This window comes from Pan paniscus, chromosome 8 (genome assembly GCF_029289425.2).
Source record: "Pan paniscus chromosome 8, NHGRI_mPanPan1-v2.0_pri, whole genome shotgun sequence".
In the NCBI taxonomy this organism is placed as follows: Eukaryota; Metazoa; Chordata; class Mammalia; order Primates; family Hominidae; genus Pan; species Pan paniscus.
The window spans coordinates 45565639-45589718 of NC_073257.2; the positions used below are offsets into that span (position 1 = coordinate 45565639).

The 24080-nt window shown below is 38.5% G+C and overlaps 1 protein-coding gene and 1 pseudogene across 3 annotated transcripts in view; one reads left to right on the plus strand and one right to left on the minus strand.

Moving 5' to 3' along the window:
- Positions 1–24080, minus strand: part of ITGB1 (integrin subunit beta 1) — a 57908-nt gene that overhangs the window by 21400 nt on the left and 12428 nt on the right. For all 3 annotated transcript variants that reach the window (XM_034930264.3, XM_034930263.3, XM_063607328.1), the window contains exons 2-9: positions 13615–13681; positions 10638–10723; positions 7969–8191; positions 6238–6408; positions 4016–4254; positions 1731–1886; positions 786–881; positions 398–487 (exon numbers count right to left, since the gene is read on the minus strand). In XM_034930264.3, coding sequence (XP_034786155.1) covers positions 398–487; positions 786–881; positions 1731–1886; positions 4016–4254; positions 6238–6408; positions 7969–8191; positions 10638–10723; positions 13615–13681 — 1128 coding nt within the window. The remainder of the gene's footprint in view (positions 1–397; positions 488–785; positions 882–1730; positions 1887–4015; positions 4255–6237; positions 6409–7968; positions 8192–10637; positions 10724–13614; positions 13682–24080) is intronic.
- On the plus strand, positions 20038–23104 carry LOC100974305 (GTP:AMP phosphotransferase AK3, mitochondrial-like; annotated as a pseudogene).

The window sequence follows — 24080 nt, forward strand, 5'->3', positions numbered from 1 at the left end:
TGGCAAAAAAAAAACTTTTCTAGCACAATTCATCAGAATAGATGACTCTATAAAGGATATTTTGGGGAGGAAAAAGATTGGAGAAATCCTGTAAGTGTAAATGTAAGTTATGTTTTACAATTGCTTTCTAACAAGGAGATCTATTCCTTAATGATAAACAAACAGTTATTTGGAAATACTCCCCACACGCCTTTATCACATTTTCACTTTGTTTAGGCTATGAATCTTGCTTTTGTAAGACAATATGTATAAAGTTTTTCCTCTAGATACAGAATTTAAGTTTTTCTGTAGTACTTTGGGCTCGCTAAAGTGTGTATGAAGGAAGTTTTACTTTCTTTGTACAAAGTATTCGTAACAGGGTATTGTCCAAAACTGATCTTATTTAAGATGTACTCACATTGTATGCATCAATGATCAACTGAATTACATTGCTAGAATTTGCAGATAATGTTCCTACTGCTGACTTAGGGATCAAGTTTTTCAGCTCCTGCAATTAAAAGATAAAACACGTAAAATACAACTGCTATTCATTCAACCAATTAGCATCCACTGAGCAACTTTTATCTTTAAATGCCAGTTCCCATGTTTCCTCCTAACTAACTTTAGGAGTCAAACCTAGAAACCAGTTTTATAATATGTGATTAAAAATTAATATAAACCACTTTTGTAAAATTCGGTTTGCCTATCTGGTGGCATTTTCCCACATTTCAATTCAGACATGATTTGCCTCTAACAACTCAATCAAAAATGTTTAGAATTTTGTTCTTTTTATCTCACACATTTACCTTGTAAACAGGCTGAAATTCTTCAGTAACTGCAAAAATCGTCTGAATATTATTTTCACTCAGTTTCTGGACAAGGTGAGCAATAGAAGGATAATCCTAAGAAATCAAGTAATATAATTTAGTATTTAAATATACCCTTATAATCTCTTCTAATTTTTCAATCTAGTTATACATGCAAGATTATACATAACTCGATTACAAGACTGCTTTAGATAACTAGATTACATATATAATCCATATATAGCTAGATTACATCTGGTTGCATACATATAACTAGATTACAAGACTGCTTTCAAATAACATTATCAAATATAAACTGCTGAAGTGAGTCGTGTGTATACATGAATTGCTAACCCTCTTCTCTTTACTTTCATGTATGAACAAAAAATTCCATATTCAAAGGGTTTTAAATAGTAAGATTATCTATGTATATTAAATATAAGGACAATGAAATTAAAGAATAGTCAGTAATTAAATATTCTATTATCTACAACTTAAGAAAAAGACCAAGATTTACCATTTGGATTTCTTCTAGAACTTGAATGCTTTGCCAATATTTATTTTCAATAAAGGCAGAGTGACTGCTTTTAAAAATCGTATAAGACAAAGAGTATGAGACTAGATAAATTATTTATTTAGAAATAGTACTGACTGTGCTACCAAATGCTGTGGGCGGGGAGTTGAGGCAAAGAGTGAAAGTGGCATCTGGGCAACCCTTTCCCACCCCAGTGAGGCCCTTGTCTGAGCAGAAGGAAGCAAATACAAAGCTGCATCTTCACAAACAGCAACACTAGCTTTCCTGCACTTTCAATCAGGACCCCTACTTACCAAAACAGCAAAACCTCAAACCCTGAGAAACCCCAAGCCAGTCACCCACAAGCTCTTAGTATTAAACATTAAAATCCAACATAAACACATTCACTATGTAAGGAACTAGGCACTTACATAATAATGGCTCATTGTGTACATATTATTTTCCAGGTGACATTGTCCATCATTTGGTAAAACAATGCCACCAAGTTTCCCATCTCCAGCAAAGTGAAACCCGGCATCTGTGGAAAACACCAGCAGCCGTGTAACATTCCTCCAGCCAATCAGTGACTTGAAAAGAAAAGGATTTCAATTTTAAAACACTATTCACAGTAATTCAACAAAAATCCTTTAATTTTCATATAGGCCACCATTGTATTTTTAACCTAATTCTGTATTTTCTGTGTCTTCTCTTTATACAATGGTAATTATCTTGCTGAGAAATACACAAAGCCCACTGAATGAAGCTCTTCCATCCCATGTACAACGATATCTTGCCTGACCATCCATATCTCTCAATCTCTCAGTTCTTTTTAAAAACTGTTTTTTTGTTTTGTTTTGTTTGGTTTAGTTCTGCTTATCATCATATCTCCAGCAGCTAGCAAGCCAGCACACTGCTTGGCAAGCAGTAAGCCCTCGATGAGCATTTGCTGAATAAATGAAAGTGTCTGAGCCTATCCTTACTTTACCCCACTGCTGCTGTCTTGTCCCCATCCACCCATCTCTGCTCTATGTTCTATGCCATGCACCTTCTTCATCAGCCCACCATATGAGGCTTCCTTTTTTTATAACAGAAATATGTATCTTGTTTAAGGACAATTTCACCCATTCTAACTCCTCAATCAGTACTGTTTATGCACTCATTTACTTTATTCTTGCCCTTTCCAATAAAGAATCTAAAGTAACTGTAAAATCTTCTTGTCACTATGGTAATTTATAATTATAAAATCATAGGACTATAGGAATTTACCTGCTTTCGTTAATTTATTTAATACGTCTGTTTAGATCTTCATAAGACAGTAAAATACTTTAAGGTGGGAATCACATTTATTAATACTGGCAATCTTTCAAAAGTGGAATGTCTGATTCTTTTGCATCTAGAGGAGTGGATCAGCATGACCAACACAGAAAAACAGCGACAATCAAGGGTGTTATGGCTTGTTTAATCCCACAGGTTAAGGCCTAGTTAGAGGCAGCCCAGAGAATGCCCTCCCCACAACGAGCTGCTAACAGGCTCACACATCAATGGCTAGTAAGAAAACAGGTGTAAGGCTAGGTACTACCTGGAATGCTACTTGCTTCGGCTATAACAGCAGGGACTAACCTTAAATTGCAAACACTCTAGTGAAAAGTCGAAAGTAATAACAATATAGGAATTAGTATTTGCTGAATGCTCATTGGTACTTTATAGAGATTGATGCATTTTAACTTCACAAGAGCCCTATGAGGTAGATACTATTATCATCCCTTCTTAAAGAGAAGAAAACAGCCCTGGAGAGGCTGAGTAAATTGCCCAGCAACAGTGGTGATAGAAAAATTCTTAATTACTATCCATATTCCTTCACTTATTATTTTGGGCATCAATTAGCACCTTAGCAAAAATTGACTGAAAAATAACCACTAAGAGGCCTCTAAAATCAAAGAAGGTCATCTAGAGAATGGGGGCACTGGAGGGAACAAAAATGAGACAAGAGTAGGTACGCAGGACAAACTTGACATGACAATGTTTTCTAGTTTCAGCCTCAGCCACATCATTAAAGTGTCATCTCAAAATACATAGCTGCTACATGGATGATAAAATACCAATTATTGAACCAATAAGGATGGGCTTGCTACTGAAAATCTTACAATTAAAATTACAAATATTGTATCACTTCTCAAAATACATCTATTCATATAGGTTAAAAACTAGAGCTTAAAAAGTTCTCTCTTTTTGAATTACTAAGACACAAGAGAAAGATGTGTCTTTCAAAGACAGTGAGAAGAAAACTGACCAAAGGAAAATGATACAAGACACTCTCCCTTTGAGCAATTTCAAGGTTCCTGGTGATGCCTCAGATAATAACATCAATTCTATCTCTAGTACAAAGCCAGAAAGTTAGGACACATGGGCTTTTCTAAAATCCAGACCACCAGCTACAGTACAGAGAGGTTGCCCCACTGTTTCAAATGGTTAGCATTCTGTCTTTTAAAAGCCCGCATGAATAAACTAACTGTGTGGTTTGCATAAAGATTAAATATGCTTTTATAAAGGCACTTTATGTATAGAGGCAATTTAAGGGTTTACTTAAATTACTTCTCTAAGATAATCAAATGTATGAAAATTAAGGTCAATTTTTCTATTATCATAGTAAAATCACACTTAAAATTCACACACATAATAGAAACAATATCCCCTGATAGGAAATGAATGCGCTTACTCCACAAACTGCAACTTGCATGATGGCATCGAAACCACCTTCTGGAGAATCCAAATTTCCAGATATGCGCTGTTTTCCAACAAGTTCATTAAATACTTCTCCTTTATTAGTAAGACTGAGCACATTTTTGTAGCTAAATGGGCTGGTGCAGTTCTGTTCACTTGTGCAAGGGTTCCTGAGCTTAGCTGGTGTTGTGCTAATGTAAGGCATCACAGTCTTTTCCACAAATGAGCCAAATCCTGCAAAGAAAAAAATGGTACATGAATGAATGAATGGATGGATAGATGGAAAGACAGAGATTTGCATTGTTTAAAAAATTCATCTATGTTACCAAATGTAGGTTACTATGGACTGAATGTCTGTGTTACCCCAAAATTCCTACATTGAAAACCTAATTCCCAACATGATGGTATTAGGAAGTGGTTCCTTTGGAAGGTGATTAGATCATGAGGGCAGAGCCCTCATGAATGGGATTAGTAACTGATACAGTTTGGGTATCTGTCCCCGCCCAAATCTCATGTTAAAATGTGATCCCCAATGTTGAAGGTATGGCCTGGTGGGAGGTATTTGGATCATGGGGGCAGATCAATCCCTCATGGCTTGGTGCTATTCTGACCACAGTGAGTGAGTTCTCATGAGATCTGTTATTTAAAATTGTGTGGCACCTCCCCCCACCTCTTGCTCCTGCTCCCACCATGTGAGAAGCCTGCTCCCCACTTTGCCCTCTGCCACGATTGGAAGCTTCCTGAGGCCTCCCCAGAGACCTTGCTGATGCTAGCGCCATGCTTCCTGTAGAGCTTGCAGGACCGTAAACCAATTAAACCTCTTTTCTTCATAAATTACCCAGTGTCAGATATGTCTTTATAGCAATGTAAGAATAGACTCCTACATGACCTCATCAAAGAAGCCCCAGAGAGCTGCTGTCCCCCTGCTGCTATGTGAGTACATCGCAAGATGGTATCATCTATGAACCCAGAAGAGGGACCTCACCAGATGCTCAATCTGCCTGGATCTTGGACTTCTCACCTCCAGAGCTGTGAGAAATAAATTTCTGTTGTTCATAAGCCACCCAGTTTATAGTATTTTCTTAAAGCAGCACAAATGGACTAAGACCTAAGACAATCTTTTTATTTTGCCTCCCTACTTTAAAAATAACTCACATTCATTTTCTTGGCACATCAGCTCTCAATAATGACATGCTGAACAAATGAATAAATAAATATTCTAGAATTCTGGCCATTTTAAAAAACACTAATTTGGTAGGAGCTCCCTAATGCCATGGTCCTTGAATTATGCTTACAGAATAAAAGAACATTTTAAGCAAGTGCTATTTTTTAATGTTTCCACTAAAATAGGGCTAATTTTTGAAAGGCAGCTCTTAGGCCTCATAACTGTCAAATCTTTCTAATATTCTGTTGCTAAACCTCTAGAGCAACAGGAGTGGAGAGAAGCAGGCAAAAAAGAGGTTAAGCTGGGGATGCATGAAATGGGAAAAATAAGGTTTGGAAAGCAGATCATCATCATATGAAAAATCCAGGTCTAAGATGAGATCAGGCTGTACGGGCAGGTGCAGACATACTCATTAGCAATTAGATAAAATCTGGGTACTCAACACATGTTTATAAAATAAGTCATAAGGGCCAGGCGTGGTGGCTCACGCCTGTAGTCCCAATACTCTGGGAGGCCAAGGCAGCTGGATTACCTGAGGTCAGGAGTTCGAGACCAGCCTGGCCAACATGGTGAAACCCCCATCTCTACTAAAAATACAAAAAATTAGTTGGGGGTGGTGGCAGACGCCTGTAATCCCAGCTACTCGGGAGGCTGTGGCAGGAAAATCACTTGAACCCGGGAAGCGGAGGTTGCAGTGAGCCGAGATCACACCACTGCACTCCAGTCTGGGCGACAAGAGTGAAACTCTTAAAATAAAAATAAAGTAAGTCATAAGATAAATGATCAAGTTAGTATGAAAATAAGCATGCAAGTCATTATCTATGAGGTACAATCTGTGTCAAACAGTAGCATCCAGTGACAGAGGAACAAGGTGGCAGAAAAGATTATTAAACGTGTGACTCGAATATCAACTTCCACTCAGAAAAGGCTAAAAAACTGGCTTGTTTATCTCACAAGTATGTTGTGAGTAACAAAGGAAGAAAATATAAAACAACATTTGAGAATTGCCAAGACTTTATAATGAAAATGGTCAACGTTCCCAACATTCCTACCAATTCTGAAGTCCGAAGTAATCCTCCTCATTTCATTCATCAGATCTGTTCCAAGACTTTTTACATTCTCCAAATCGTCTTTCATTGAGTAAGACAGGTCCATAAGGTAGTAGAGGTCAATGGGATAGTCTTCAGCTCTCTTGAATTTTAATGTAAATGTCTGTGGCTCCCCTAATTAGACAAGAGATTAGAAAATGAAACTTGCCTGTTGGCAATCAAACGCAAACAAGAAAAACCAAATAAATGTGGTTTACACGGTAAACACAATAAAATAAAACATGTTGTCATAATTTTTACAAAAACCTGGGAATTCCATAAGTAACTCAATGGGTATGTATTCACTTTCATTCAACAAATACTTAAAACACCAGGCCTTCAGGATGCAAAGATAAAAAAGACATTCCCAATCCACAGTGGACAAAACAGACAAAAAGTCAGTTTATAAGAGAAGAAAACAAATAGAACACCATAAATTAGTCTGGGGAGGGCAAGGCAGAACACGTGATAGGGTACAACTGACTTTTTAGACACTGAAGTTGTGAACTCTGTTCTGTGTGTAGTGGGATGCCACTCCCTGCAAGTGAATAACATGATCCGATCTTCACTTTAGAAAACCTGGCAGAAAGCTTTAAAAATAATTTTTTATTATTATTTATTATTTATTATTTCATTTTTATTATCATTATGAGGCAAAGAGACTAGCTAATCTACAAAAGAAACCCAGAGAGAGATGATGAAGGAGGAGAAGAGAGAGATACAAGAGATGTTAATGTAATTTACTTAGGAAATACAGGAGAGAGGTTTGGATGAAAACGTAATTAAAATTTTAACTTGTAGTTTTCTCTATATAGATTTCTAATAGGCAATTGGAGAAATGGGTTTGGAGCTCAAGAAAAGTCTGTGTTGCTGCAGCATACAATTGGGTTTTAAAGCCACGAGAGGAAAACTGATATTCAGGTGGACTGCAAAAAGGGAGGAAGAAAAAAGACACAAAAAGAGGCCTGGAAGGCAATGGTAAGAGACACAAAGAAAAACCGAGGAGTGGTATCATTGATCAAGGGGAGAGCATTTCAAAAAGTACAAAGTGTTACTTGGTACAGAAGAGTTAAAAAAAAACAAAAGCCCTGACAAGGGTCCCCTGGGTCTGCGGGCTGAAGGCGATGGTGGAGCTTTGCTAGAGCAGGATGAGGAGGAGAGGGCTGACCTGGTTGAGGAGGGGCCGGGAGGGAAGTCAGGGGACAGGGCCACTCTACCATTCTCCTGACAAGAAAGGTCGGAAACCAGAAAAGCGAGGATGAGGGCTTGTTTTTTCCTTCATGTTTAGATGTGGGACTAACAGATATAATTACAAAAACCTTAACAGTTTAATAATACTAAACAAATACAAAGGAAAAGAACAGGTTAAAATGTTGCTTTTATAATATATTATGTAATTAGACCAGAGGATGAACATTTTCATTTTTAAAACTCACTAAAGCTAATTAATACTTTCTGAATCTTTAACAAAATTTACTTTGAATATTAGGCAACATTTAATATTATTCCAAGTATACATGTCTTACAATTGTTATATCTGCAAAAATTTTCTAAAATTTAAACAATTCCACATTTTTGAGTGCCAGTCCACATGTAAAAACGAGCCTTCAACAGAAACTGGTCAGAGTTTGCATAAAGCTGGTGTCGAATGCCTCAAGTAAACACGCAGGTATTCACAGAGTTGGGCTTCCATACCTGATCTTAATCGCAAAACCAACTGCTGTGGTTGGATCTGAGTAATATCCTCTGGCTTGAGCTTCTCTGCTGTTCCTTTGCTACGGTTGGTTACATTTTTATTTTTCTTTATATCTTTGGAGCCTCTGGGATTTTCTATGTCATCTGGAGGACAACCCTTCTTTTTTAAGGCTTCTAAATCATCACATCGTGCAGAAGTAGGCATTCCTTCCTGTAAAAATGTCTAAATGACATATAAAATATAGGTATAAATGAAAAGTGTAATGGTCAAACCTTTTTACATAATAATTGCAAATAAGCAATTAAATTGCAAAACATCAAATCACATCTAATGTACCCCAATTCTGGCTTTTAAACAAAATGCTCCCTTCATCCAAACTGTGGTAAGTGTTCTTGTTAAAAAAACAATCATTTCCAAGAAAGTAATACCTTTCCCAGAACTGACCCAAGTGTACACAGTAAATGCTCTATCTTGTAATTCAGAGTATCTAATCAAAAGCAATTTCTTTAGTGAAATCACTAATTGAGCATGGTTAATGGCTACTAATAATGTATACATACACCCAAATATCAGATCATTTCTCCAAAATTTCCCTTTGAAAAGTCCTTACAAAGCGTCTCTCATTATGTGGCACTCTCCCCATCGCAATATGCTGAACAACCCGGTGTTTAGGGAAAACAGATGAGTTTAAAAACATCTCAATTAATTATGGCATTTTTTAAAAGGACAACACGAAATTTAGCACCGATTAAATAAGTATTCCCACAGGTTTGAAAAAACTTTAAGTATTAGCTATTATTGTAAATAAGTTTTTTAAAAACTTTTAAAAAGCAGAATAGTAAGTATATGACAAGGGTAAAAGGTCCTAATGGCAGGTAAATTTCAAAAAAGGAAAAAAAGTTCCTAATGGCAGGTGAATGGATATTTGCAGTAGTAAAATTTCTAGTAATGACAGAGATTTTAAATGTAGTATACATCAAACAACTTAGAAATAAAAATTTAATCAGATAACTGAAAAGTGCCTTAGTGAATTCAAAAACACTGCTGTTAAAGATCTATATAAAGACTGTGAATAAAGGTGTTTCAAGAAATGTGAAAATGTGGGGGAAACAGTGACATTATATATGGTATTTATTTATCAAATATCAATTTAATGGTGTTGTATAAAGTAACAGTAAGTGAAGATATTTAAATTTAAAGAATACACAATGGTTTTTACATAAGATTTTTTAAGAGAAACATCATACTAATGAGAGTATTTATGTAATCAACAACTGGAAGGGAATACCAAGAATCAGATAATTCAAAGCTGCACTATTTATTAAACCTAAACTACTACCTACCAAAGCACAAGATCCTGGTGAATTACACATTTCTAAATACTAATCAATCCACGAAATTTAAGATCATGACACCCAAATACAATTTCACTGAATATATTCAGAAAGCCTTTAAAATTTTAAGAATTATGCTCCAAAGCTCAAAGGCTAAGATAATCCTTAACTACAGATAAACTGTAGTCCCCATAAAATGGATATGTTAACAATAATAGCAGCTACCACTTATTTAGAAGTTTTTAAGTGAAACTGCTTTAAGTTCATCAATTCTAATTATTGTAACAATACATAAAGCGGATATTATCATCCTCATTTTCAGATATGAAAACCAAGAGCTTCAGTTACATAAGCCTTGCCTGAGACAAACTCACAACACTCCATATTTCCTCCACTGTTGCCAATGTAATCCCAACACACCACTTTTAGAAAGTACCATTAGAAAATTTTTGAAAAACAACAAAACCTCTCATTTTTTCTTTCATGTGGTCAAACCATACGACATATCTGACACTTGACCACTTAGGCATACAAAAATAGGCACTTGAAACTTGGGCCCAAATGCCTGCATGAAAACAAAATCAGTAACCCCTTGATCTTCTGATATTAGTTATTCATTCTGTGAATAAATTATACAACCTCAAAATGACTTCTCCTTACCTTCTCTTTTGATATATTCATTCATTCATTCATTGACTCACTGAACGTTTAGTAGGCTTTGTGGAAGGTACCATATTAGCAAAAGTATAGAGATGACAAAAGTGAATGAAATCCAAACCCTAATTAATCTCAATAAGCTTATATTGGGATGCAAATCAATTCCAGTAGTTTAACTCAAATATAATTAAGAAGGTTAATTTATACCTCCCCATCAAAAAAGGGGAAATCTGAAACAGTCAAACTAAATGACTAGGATTTTTTTGAAGGTTCTCCAATAAAAATATAATATGTGCCACAAAGATGAGCTACAAATATATGTATTTTAAAATTGTTTAGTAGCCACACTAAAAAAAGAAAAAGAGAAAAATTTTAACACTGTTATAACATTATTTTTAAATATACAAAAATTATCATTTCACCATTATTATTTATTTAATACTAAGTCTTTGAAATCTTGTATATCTTTGAAACTTACAGCAATTCTAATTTGTACAAAAGTGCTCAATAGCCACATCTGCCTAGTGGCTACTGTGTTGAACCACATAGCTCCAGACCATTAGGTTATTCATTTTATGATTTACATAAAAATTAATATGTGCTTCCGAAGGATACAGCACTGAGCCACACTAAATGACCAGAGAACAAATGGAAAGGACTCGAGCAACCTTACTTACTGAATTTGTGCACCACCCACAATTTGGCCCTGCTTGTATACATTCTCCACATGATTTGGCATTTGCTTTTAAACATCTATTTTCATCTGTCAGAAAGAAGAAAGAACAGAATATTTTATGTGAAGTGTCAGAGAGAAAATAATGAAAAATCAGAATCACAATGACAATGCAATACATATGTTAAATATTAATACTATGACGTAGTTACCATCTAAACTAGACCTTCCCCAAAGAGAGCAGGATTTTTTAATTTAATTTTTAATTTTTGTGGGTAAATAGGTGTATACATGTATGGGGTACATGAGATATTTTGATACAGGCATACAATGCATAACAGTCATATAATTGTAAATGGGGTATTCATCCCCTCAGGCCTTTATCCTTTGTGTTACAAAGAATCCAATTATACTCTTTTAGTTATTTTAAAATATACAACTATATTATTATTGACTACAGTCACCCTGTTGTGCTACCAAATACTAGGTCATACTTATTCTTTCTATTTTTTTGTACCCATTAACACTCCCGACTTCCTCCCCACCTTCTCACTACCCTTCCCAGCCTCTGGTAACCATCCTTCTACTATCTTCATGAGTTCCATTGTTTTAATTTTTAGCTCCCACAAACCGGTGAGAACAATGCAAAATTTGGGACCGTGATTTTGGATCACCTTGACACTGAAAGCCACAGAGAGACATAAGTTATCTTCCTTGTCTTCTGTATCAAAGACAAGACATAATTCAGAATTTATCATTCTCGACTGTCATAAATGTCATGAGTTCTCTTAAAACTGGGTAAAGTATTATTTCTTGTCATTTAACTCCTACCATACTCACAAGAATCTTCAAGGCTTTCCCTTTGCTTTCAGTATGTTAAATAACTGAAAAGTCCATATTCATCTAATCCATAATCCCAGAATTTCTCAGGCTTTATGTTCAAAGTATGTTTTAGGTTTCTTTGCATCTACCTAAGGAAGAGTATGCCTTCTACATGGTAAGCGCTAATACAGACTGTCTCCAACGTATCTTTTCTGAGATTATAAACCCAGCATATGCTTCTTATAGAAAATCTGGAAAACACATCAGAGCATAAAGAACAAACTCACTGAATCTGTTAACTGAGAGAGGACTGTGGCTAACATTTTTGCCTATTTCTTTCCAGTCTTTTTCCTATGCAGATAAATAGCAAGGGGAAGCAAGCATATATATATTAATAGATGTATTATTTACATGAAACTGAGGATGCACTTTATATATACAGTTGTACAGTTTTGTATACTGTTTTTTATACCTTATCCTAAGTGTTTTATTCTTATCATCACAAATTCTTTTTAAAAAGAATTAAAAAGCTTTTAATGATTATGTATTTCAATATGAGTGTACTCTATTTAATGCTGGACAAATTTAGATTGTTTCCAAATGTATGTGTGCACAGTTCACACATGGTTGCTCACATGCACATATAAACACCCCAAGTACACATATACACATACTGTACTACATGCATATACACATGCTGATGATCTTATATATAAACCTTAGTACACATCTGATTATTTCCTTATAATAAATCCCAAAAGAATAATTAACTACTAAGTTGAAGAGCATATTAACATTTTTAAAATTCTCTATACACACTAATTTCTATCCAAAAGTAATATACAGTTGACCCTCTGTGTCTGTGGTTTCCAAATCAGTGGATTCAAGCAACCACGGATCAAAAATGGGGAAAAAAAGTGTCTGTACTGAACATGTACATACTTTTCTTCTTGTCATTATTCCCTAAACAATACGGTGTAAAAGCTATTTACCTAGCATTTACATTGTATTAAGTATTATAGGTAATCTAGAGAAGATTTAAAGTATACAGGAGGATATGTGTAGGTTATATGCAAATATCATGCCATTTTATATCAGGGACTTGAGCATTTGCGGATTTTGGTATCTGAAGGAGGTCCTGGAACCAATTCCCCATGGATACCATAGGGCAACACTACTAATATAAGTTCCCACAAAACGGCAGTGTACAAATACCATTTTACCACATTTCCAACCGAAGTGCTTTAATGTTAAAAAACTGTTGCTCATTTCATAAGTGTAAATTAGAATATCAATTCATTGGTGAAGCGTATCAATTTCAGGTTTTACATTGTTTCATATTTTTACTAACCATTTCTTTTATAATTTTGTTATGTCTTTTGCAAATTTTTTTGTTATGTTCCTCAGTTTTTATTGGATTTCTATACACATTAATGAAGTGGAACCTTTGTTTAGTTTCTCATCTTGTTTACGGTGTTCTGACACAGAATGTTTTTGTTATTGTTGATTTTATGTAATTAACTTATCAATACTTTCTTTTACGGTCTCCTGCTTCATTTTTACTACCTGTAGTAAGTCCTTCCAATCCTGATATCAAACTGCTCTATGCAGTGTAGTTTTTCAAGATTCAGAGGACAGAACTACGTATCCATTATTCCAGATGTGGAGCCACATCTTTATAGAAGGGTTAAATACATTTTCAGCTTTATTTTCACTGCCCTCCTAGATGATGCCAACATTTTGTGAGACTTTTTTATCAAAGAGTGAGAATGTCTTCTAGAAAGTCTTTGCAGATAATAATGGACAGTTCATAATCCTCCATTCTACACATTTATTTCATTTGCTTCTAAATATACTTGGTTTTGCCTTCTGTTCACTTACACACTCTCATGTTCTCAAAAGATCTTCTTGCAGTGTGTTCAATCCCTAGCATTTTAGTACTTCACCAGCCAACCTGCCTCCCATCATCCCAGGTGGCAGGGGTGAGGGGAGCCTGACCATGAAGGAACTTGACCTTTCTCTGAGTGAGAGGAACAATTGCAGGGCTTCCAGAAGGAGCAGCATGATTATGACTTAGGTTCTCATATGAACCTAACTGGTCAAAGAGCAATACAAGATACGGAAATGAAAAGACAACTAAGAAAATTTTTTGTTTTTACCTGTTTGAGCAAACACACAGCAAACTGAACTGATCAGTCCAATCCAGAAAATTGGTCGTAAATTCATCTGAAATGTAAAATGTGCCTTCTATTAGTTATAAAGAAATAAAATGAAAAATGCATTAAATAGAAAGTATTACCCCACCGTACCTTCTATTGCTTTTATAAACATGATGGCTCTCAAACCATTTCACTCCAGCCCCTCTCCACAGACCCTCGCCCATCACCCCTCCCTAGCTGGTTCCCTCACCTTGCACCTACACTGCGAAAATAACTTCCATACCAGAGCCCCAGAATCCATTCGTGCCTTTCTCTAAAGCAAACCGATTATATTTTAACATTTAATTAACAGCGCTCAAAAAAAAAATCAGTGTTAGGTACTCCTCAACACCATAAAAGCTACCAATGGTCTCAGCCCATAGAATCTCTATCTCCATTATCTCCTGCGGCTCCCAGGGGCCCAGACCGGCATATCCAGATGCCTCAGTTACCTCAATGCTGAACATTCATTTTCAAAAACCTGATCAAGTCATCCCTCTGCTAACAATGCGCTTCATCAGTTTTTATTTCTTCAGGCTAAGGCCAACATCCTGCCTAAGGCCCCAAATAGATTTTTGAGCTTGTTTTCCTATTATCTCTCTTTTTTAAGAAAATCAACTTCTGCCAGGAGCCGTGGCTCACACCTGGAATCCCAGCACTTTGGGAGGCTGAGGCAGGCAGATCACCTGAGGTCAGGAGTTTGAGACCAACCCAGCCAACATGGAGAAACCCCAGCTCTACTAAAAATTAGCCAGGCATCGTGGTGGGTGCCTGTAGTCCCAGCTACTCCGGAGGCTGAGGCAGGAGAACTGCTTGAACCTGGGAGGCAAAGGTTTCACTGAGCCAAGATTATGCCACTGCACTCCAGCCTGGGCAACAGAGCAGGACTCCATCTCAAAAAAAAAGAAAGAAAAGAAAAGAAAATCAACTTCTATGCATGCAATAAGTAAAATACTCAGTTTTAATTTCCTAGAGTGTCCAGACCCCCCACCTCTCCCCCAACAAAAAAAAAGAGGGCATAAGACAAACTGAAAAAGTCTTGTCTTCTAGAACCTCTAACCAAAAAATTACGTAATATTCTATATATTAAATACAACTACCCCAATTTCCTACCATTAGGTACATATATAACTATTTTCTCTGAATCAAAGCTTTCACGATGATATGAATCTATATCTTTGATTGGTCAAAGATGGCTACGGCCACTGGTTGCTGACTTGATCCCTTAACTACTTACTGCTCTTGGACTAGCAGCCAATCTAATAATTATATATAAGTATCTGTCCCTCCACAAGAAGAAATACTCAAAAAAGCAAATTTATAAAAAAAAAGTTTAGGTTTAATCGTTATTGGCAAATGTAAATTAAAGCAACATAAGATGAACTAGCAAAAATAGAAAGTTTTTTAACCCAACAAAACTATAGCAGATGGCTGCGAGAAACCAACTGGTAGCTCTGTGAACTGATACAACTTTCTGGGAAATAATTTGACAATTTATATCAAAAACCATAAAAAAATTTCTACCCTCTAATAATCCAGCTACTGGGAATTTACCCTAAGGAAATACTTAAATATATAAAAGGCGATACACATATACACACACATTCGGTATAGTACTCTAGTATATTCACAAGAGCAAAAATGTAAATATCCTGTATCCAATAACAGGGAAATCTAACTGCATCAAGTTTATGGACTATTAGTCATTGCAATAATAAAATGCAGCAACATTTAGAGTTATAGAGGGCCAAGTGCAGTGGCTCACGCCTGTTAATCCAGCACTTTGGGAGGCCAAGGCGGGTGGATCACGAGGTCAGGAGATTGAGACCATGCTGGACAACACAGTGAAACCCCGTCTCTACTAAAAATGCAAAAATTAGCTGGGTGTGGTGGCATACTCCCGTAATCCCAGCTTCTCGGGAGGCTGAGGCAGGAGAATCGCTTGAACCCAGGAGGCGGAGGTTGCAGTGAGCCAAGATCACGCCACTGTACTCTAGCCTGGCGAAAGAGCGAGACTCCGTCTCAAAAAAAAAAAAAAAAAAAAAAGAGTTACAAAATAATTTTGGATGTAAAGTACACAATGAGAAGAACGTGACTTTCTCAAGGCAGAAGAAAAAAAGATGAGAAGAATATAAAAATAATACTAATAGTTTCATATAATCTGAAGATAAAGAGTTATATGCACAATATAAAGACAATGAGGGCCGTTTGTTTTTTAAACTGTTAGGGTCTTCTTTCTACTTTCTTAATGAAAACAACTGTAGCACAATTTAACTGTGCAATTATTTTTCTTGACAAATTTCCTTTAATACGAAAAAAGTTCACTGAATTCCAAGATAACACTGAATATTTCTTTTACAGACCTCCATCTTCAAGGGCTTACATTCCAGGATGCTATTCCCCTGGCTCAGAGAGAATGCTTTAAGTTGTGCTCTGAGCACCCAAGAGAAAAGAGTTATGTGTAACGTGAAAAGTCATTCACTTCTGCAATCGAGCTCAGCCCAGCAGGCTGTTATGCCTGAGCTTACAGTTTTGCTTACATATCACCTGTGACTGTATCCAAGAGACCAGCAAAATCTGAGTGTCACAGAAGTGTGAAATGCCTACCAAATTCACCTTTCAAGGCCTGTCTAAAAGGTTTAGTGTGTAGTAAATCCATTAGACTATAATTCTAAGCAAGTCAAATAATGTTATCACGATTCCAAAGCTATGACAACAGACACCTGAAACATTAAAAGTTCCTGAGGAAATGCATTACTGTGATGAATGAAGCATGCAGGCAGTTTCCACACAAAGGGAATGGAACAAATATTTGTTCCATATATGGACAGATACATGTTTCTTCAGGATACAACTCAGGCTGTTTAATGATCACTAGAGACTGCTTTGAGAAATCTGTCAACATATCATACAATTCAGACAATCACCACTAAGATGAAGTTATTAGGTAACAGAAAATGATTCCTAACATTCGAAGCCACACTACTTTAAATGTCACTGTCCTTTCCTTCTATAAACCTTGACAAGGCAAAAAATCAACCTTCTGAAACCCTTGTGCCTCCGGAAGAGCTCCAAACCCAGAAGCAGGCGAAACAAGGCTTCAGTGTTGAAGAACAGCTGAGAGAACAAGGCCAGCAGCTGGAAACAGTTTAATGACAGATGTCAATGATCCTGCGACTGGCGGGGCACTGGCAAGAAACAGAGAGGCACTGCCATTGGCTAGTGATATCTGTAAAAGGCGGGGCTTTCTCTCAGGGAAAGGGAAAGGCTAGAGGATGACTCCAATTAAGAACACAGAAGAGCTACAGGACCAGGGGGCGGAGAGGAGACCACAGTTAGAAGTGGCCTGAGGGAAGCAAGCCACAGAGACCCGGACAGGAAAGGAGAAGCAGAGGGCCAGGGAGCCTCGCTTTCAACGTTGCTGGCCTTCCCTTCTACTGGTACTGGCTGCCCCCTGCACATGCGCATGGAAGGGGAAGGAACAGGCGCCCAAGTCCTACGCCACAAAGCTCCCAGGACAGCACTTCTCTAAGTGGGCCTAGAGAACAACTGCATTGGGTTTACCTGGATGCCCTAGGCTTAAAATCCACAATCCCTGAGCATGGGGCCTGGACTCCAGGTGATTCTTATGCTGAGAAAAGGACCTGAAGGGGTTTCCTCCCAATGGCATTCCATATAAAACAGAGTATGAGGGGGTAACAGGGAAAGATGCCTTTCAGATGCTGTCCTAATTCTAACGCTTGTCTCCTCTTCACGGTCAAAGACCTAGAAACAGTTGTCTACACTGGTCTCCATTTCCTACCTACCTTCCCTCTCCTCAACCCAGTACCTTCATGTGTCATTTAACAAAGAAAGAGCTCTGAGAAATGCGAAGGCAATTTCATCTTTGTGCAACCATCACAGTGCACTTACACAAACCGAGATGGTGTGGCCTCCTACACATCCAGGCTCTACGGTACAGCCTATTGCCCCTAGGCTACACACCTGTCCAGCACAAGACTGTCCTGAATACTGCAGGCAACTGGAATGCTGCAGTAAGCATGTGTGTATCTACGCACAGCTAGACACAGAAAAACTACACAGTAAAAGTATGGTACAAAAGATTTTAAAATTGATACACCGCTATTACCATGAATATAGCTTGCAGGACTGGAAGCTGCTCTGGGTGGTCGGGTGGGTAAGTGAGTGAGTGAGTGAGTGAGTGAGTGAGAGGGGCAAGTGAGTACACTGCACAGAACACTCACTGAACAGGACATTACTGACATTACTATACACAGTACTGTGGACACAAATACACACTACATTAGCCTAAAGCCTGCACAGCTGCCCTGGGTCAGGATCATCAATGTCACTGTCTTGCGCCTGCATATCCTGTCTCCAATGACACATGGAGCTGTCATCTCCTAAAAGATCTCCTTCTTCGGGACCACTTCCTGAAGGACCTGGACCTGCCTGAGGCTGTTTTACTTTTTCTGTAAGGAGAGATACTCTCTCAAATAACAACAGGCTGGGGGCGGTGGCTCACGCCTGTAATCCCAGCGCTTTGGGAGGCCAAGATGGGCAGATCACAAGGTCAAGTAATCGAGACCATCCTGGCCAACGTGGTGAAACCCCGTCTCTACAAAAAAATACAAAAATTAGCTTGGCGTGGTGGTGCACATCTGTAGTCCCAGCTATTCTGGAGGCTGAGGCAGGAGAATCACTTGAACCCAGGAGATGGAGGTTACAGTGAGCCAAAATTGCGCCACTGCACTCCAGCCTGGCGACAGAGCTAGACTCCATCTCAAAAAAAAAAAAAAAAAAAAAAAAAAATTAACAATATAGTGCAGTAAATATATAAAGCAGTAACATAGTTGTTTATTATCAAGTATTATGCACTGTAATTTAGATGCTATGTGTTTATAAGACTGGCAGCATAGTCGATTTGTTTACACCAGCATCACCACAAACATGTGAGTAATGTGTTGCACTATGACACTACATTACTAGGCAACAGGTGTTTTTCAGCTCCGTTATAATCTTATGGGACCACTGTCGTGTATGTGGTCCATCACTGACCGAAAAGTCAATATGTGGCACATAACTGTGTAACTGATGTCCATGCCCAACCATATATGTGAAATTACTCTTGCAAAAGAACTCTTTCTAGGCCTTACCTTACTCTCTGCATTCATTCGTTCATCACTCATTCATTCATAAATTTTTTGACTCACTACAATATGCACTTGAAGAAGTACATCGGTTTACTACCAAAGAATTTACACAAAGCAACATGTAAGACTATTCACCATTCTTTAACACACTCTACTCCCTTGAACTCTACTGGTTTCCCCCTGCCTTTCTGGAGGTTCCTCTTCAGATAACTCTGTCAGGTTTTGAGCCATATCAGGAAATACAAGGGTCATTGCTTCAGGGAACTTTCAGTTCAAGGACAAAAATACAAATTATTATGATATGACGGTTTCAGTAATAAACAAGGACACAGTGCACTGAGGACACTGAAATCTGCCTGGACAAGTTCAGAGGCGTCAGGGACATGGCAGTGTTTCAATTAGACCTGAAGGCACATAGCAGATGGGTGTGGAGAAAAGTGGAGAGAAGATATTCCAAGCAAAAGGCCTGCATATACAAAGCCATGAAGTCCCGAGGCGAATTATAATAACTCCTTCCTAATCTTATATCTAAGCATATGCATTTGGGCAGCTCCCTGCAACCCAAAATTGGAACTGTCTCACTTTTTCTCTCTTTATAGAAAAAAAGACTAGAAAAATGTATGTTTTTGTAACTATATCTTGTTGGTGGAATGAGTGATTATTTTATCCTTATAATTTTCTATTGTAAGTATAAATTATATTATCTTAAAATCTTAAAATATCAGAAAGGCCAAAAGGAATCTTGAAGTATTCTGAGACTTAAATTATGAGTTGGAAATAACAGGAATGAAGACCAAGCAAGCAGGAGGAGCTACGTTACAGAGAGCCAAATACCATCCATGCTAAAAGAGTTTGGATTCCATTCTATAAATAGGAGGGGAACTGAAAAAATTTGGGCAGGCTAGTAATACCTCTACATATACATGGCAGAAACTCAGTGGAGAAAAGGATAGGGGGCAAGACAGGAGCTGGAAGACAAATACAGAATTTACTGCAAAGGTTCAAGTGAGAGGTGACAAATGTCTAAATTCAGATAACAGCAACAAACAAGAAGACAAACAAACAATGATTAGAAGGTAGCTATGAGGGATCTGCTGCTTACTTGGAGAAGGAAGGATGGGAGAAAGAAAGGAATTTAGAATAATCATCAGTTTAAAATAAAGAAGATGTACGAGGGAGAATGGGGTTAGGGGAAAAAATGAGGTTTGTTTTATTGCAAAATCTAGGGAAGATGCCTATTGGGAAGCTAGGACATGAGTATGGATCTCAGGAGGTAAGTCAAGAGTTAGAGACACAGACATGAGAGTTGTCATAATCTAGGTGCTAACTGAACTTATGAAAATGGATGTGATTGGGATGAAAAGAATACTTAGGAAGAAAGGAGAACTGGGGGCAAACTTGAAGAGGTGAAGACACAGGAAAAGAGAAAAGGTAAGTGATGAAGCCAGGCCTCCTTGGAGCAAAGAGGGATGGCATCTGGAGCCCAAGGGGGTGGATCACCCTAAACAAGAGACATGGTGCCTTTCTTCTAAGGCAGAGCAGGAGGTGAGAAAGCAAAGAGAGTTCATTCATGCATGACTGTTTTTTTTCTGAAATAGGAAGAACAACTCCTAGGAAAAGAGGTAGGGCTTAGGGGTTGCAGAAAATTAGGAAGATGCAATGGGATTATAGTGAGAGCCTGCAATGGTGAGAGCCCACCAGGTATTGGACACCCTAATTTATACAGGCATATTTGTAACACTCATTTCACTTCTAACTATTTGTTAACATGTCTTCCCTGATGGATTCTAGGCTCCAAGAAAATAGGGCCTGGGTGTATCTTATTTATAGCTATTGCACCTAGAAATACTTGGCACAAAGTCCATGCTCAAAACTCTTTGCTATTAGGCTCATGCCTGCAATCTCAGCACTTTGAGGGGCTGAGGTAAGAGGACTGCCTGAGGCAAGGAGTTCAAGACTAGCCTCGACCCTGTCTCTTTTTTTTTTTGGGGGGGGGGGGACAGGGTCTTGCTCTGTCGCCTAGGCTGGAATGCAGTGGTGTGATCACATCTCACTGCAGCCTCAACCTCCTGGGCTCAGGCAATCCTCCCATCTCAGCCTCCCAAGTAACTGGGACTACAGATATGAGCCATCATGCCCAGCTAGAGATCCCGGCTCTACAAGAAAATAAATTAGCCTGGGCAACATAGCAAAACTTGGTGGAGGTGGGGGCCAGGGGAGGGGGCCATGAGTCCAGGAGTTGGAAGCTGCAGTAAGCTATGATCACACCACTGCATTCCAGGCTGGGCAATGGAGTGAGACCCTGCCTCAAAAAGTTAAAAAATTAAAAATATTTTCACTGAACCATATTGAATTGTATGACATTTTTCTCTGACATTACTCAGAAGAATGTCTCAGAATTACTTAATGTGCAGAACTTCTCTAAACAGAAAAGTGTTACTATAGATATCCAAGTGACAACTTAAATTTTCGATTACTTTAAGTATATAAGCCAACTTAAAGATAGATATAAAATGTCTCATGCTCATGGCTCTTATACATTATGAAACCAAAATTAACTTCCAAGTACAAACATAGATGCTGAAGTTATATTACTGGGTTATAAGATGGTCAACCAGATAAACTAAATGTTTATTATTAACATGAAAGCACGATTTTTTTTTAAATTCTGTAGAAATGCCCAAATCTCTGAGAATACCTCCCAGGGTCCCTCAGACTCCAATTTGGAATCACTAAATCTATTCCTTGGTGTGCAGGGCAGGTGCAAGAGGAAAGCTGGGGGTGGGGGGCAAAGAAGGTGCAGTGCTACCAAAAAGTTAACAAGAGGAAAAAGTCAAAAGACCAGACATCACAACAGGGAGGTGAGAGGAGAGGGGACCACAGAAACAAGGAAGTGAAAAGAGCTGGAACCTGTGACAGTTAAGAATTTACAATTTCAGAGACAGGCAGTCTTGGGGGAAAAGGCCTGTATTAAAAATACAGTACCAGGTCATTGTTTTAGCTAGGGTTCTGTCCAAAGCAGAGCCTGGGAACAGAACTGGTGTGCAGGCAGTTTATTGGAAGGTGACCCCAGGAAAAGAGAGAGACACTTTGAAGACAGTGAACCAAGAAAAAGAGAAAAAGCCAATACAAAGATACTATCTTTACCATACTGAGTACCTGGGGGCTTGATCTTGTGGAAAACTTTTGAGAAGTACTTAGAAAGTCTGTCCAGTGAAAGTCAACGGGGAAATGGATCAACTCCAGTTGCATAGGTAAAAAGTCGCCTCAAAGGGCATTAACTCCACTAACACTTCTAAGAACTACAGTGCACGTGCCCAGGGACAGACAAGAGGGAACAGACAAGAAAGTTGGTTAGAGGAGCCGCAGGGGAAAAAGCAAAAGAGAGGCACCTGAGGCAGCATGCAGTCAGCCAGGAGTGAGCCGCCGACTGTTCTCAGCAGCACCAGCTGGAATCAGAGGCCAAGAGGATGTGAGAAAGACACACGAGGTTTCCAGTACAGTGACCAATGGCAACTAAAGTTGAGAGACAAGAAAACTGCTAGACCAGAGTTCAGGGAAGGCCTGGGAGCCACAGTCCCCGCCCACTAGCAGCGCTGCCAGCTGGCTTGGCCTGGGCGGCAGAGAAGGTAAGTTCACAGGCTGGGCCAAAGCCCTTGTTCGGGTGCGGCGTGGGCCTTGGTCTGTAAAGGGGCGTCTACGCGGCAGCAGCCGTGATCATGGGGGTCCTGGGCTAGGCAACAGCACTAGTTGTCGCGCGTCACCAAACACTGTGAAGCACCTCTCTAGCGGAGACCTGCTCCAGGATCAACATGCTGCGGGGCACAGAAATTAATGTGTTAGCTAACGCTTTCATTGACCAAAGGAAACTCATCCGAGATGATGTCATGACTCAGCTGGCCCTATATGAGCTGAAAAATCTCACTTAGTATAGCTAGCTGTTGGGTGGTTTTCCATGGACACTTCCACAGGCAGAAGCCCTAGACTAAGCTTCTTAGACAGACAAAGTGATTAGCCCGAATGTGCCCTTTGAGGTCATTAAACAATGCCTTACTGCTCGCTAGATTCATCCTGCCAGTGGCTGAGTCTACAACATTGAATTCAACCCTCCCAAAACTGTGGGCACTGATGATCTGACTGGGGATCCTCTCATTCAGCATGAGGATGATAAACCAGAGACGGTTATCAAAAGACTAAAGGCTTATGAAGCCCAAACAAAGCCAGTCCTGGAACATTACCAAGCTTTTCTACAAACTAAAGTTCCACAAAGAAGCCAGAAAGCTGCCATTACTCCATGAGGAGAAATGTGTGTAACTAGTAAGATGAGCAAACCTCCTATTCCTTGAATTTAAAAACTGCTTTTCCTAAGACTTCCAGCATGCATGAATTCTTTGAAAGTTATATTACTTTTATTTCTACTGATTTTATTCTGGATACTGAGGATGTGCCAAACGAGTCAGATACTAAGATTAATCTTTTGAAATCATCTAGTGTGTTGTATCCAGTCACCTGCAAAACCATCAGAGATGTCTTAACTTTTAAAACACGTTAGAGCAAAATTAAATGAACAATTGGTAGTCACCTAACTTTTTGTTCATTAAGTGGTTGATAGGCTGGGTGCAGTGGCTCATGCCTGTAATCCCAGCACTTTGGGAGGCCGAGATGGTGCATCACGAGGTCAGGAGATCGAGACCATCCTGGCTAACATGGTGAAACCCCATCTCTACTAAAAACACAAAAAAGTTAGCCGGGCGTGGTGGCAGGCGCCTGTAGTCCCAGCTACTCGGGAGGCTGAGGCAGGAGAATGGCGTGAACCTGGGAGGTGGAGCTTGCAGTGAGCTGAGATCACGCCACTGCACTCCAGCCTGGGCGACAGACCGAGACTCCGTCTCAAAAAAAAAAAGATTAAGTGATTATTAAAATGTCCATATTTTTTGGAAAAGTTTTAAAAAGTTACATGTCATTTGGGGAAAGTATCTCATCAGAAATTTTTGCAGATTAATGCCACATTTCTAGCATTGTGGAGCATGGTGATACTACATAAAATTCCAGAAAAAAAGCAACTGGATTCACAGATTTGTTGTAAGATACAAATTCACTGCTGCCTTTGCACTAATAAATATATAAGCTAACCATATATGCTGTATTTATTTTGTTGTTAAACATACTTTCAATTTACTCAGAATTTTCTATTTGCTATAAAAAGTATCAATTAACATACAGAAAAATATTACTTTAAGATGACTCTTCTTTTGAAAATACATATGTATTGAG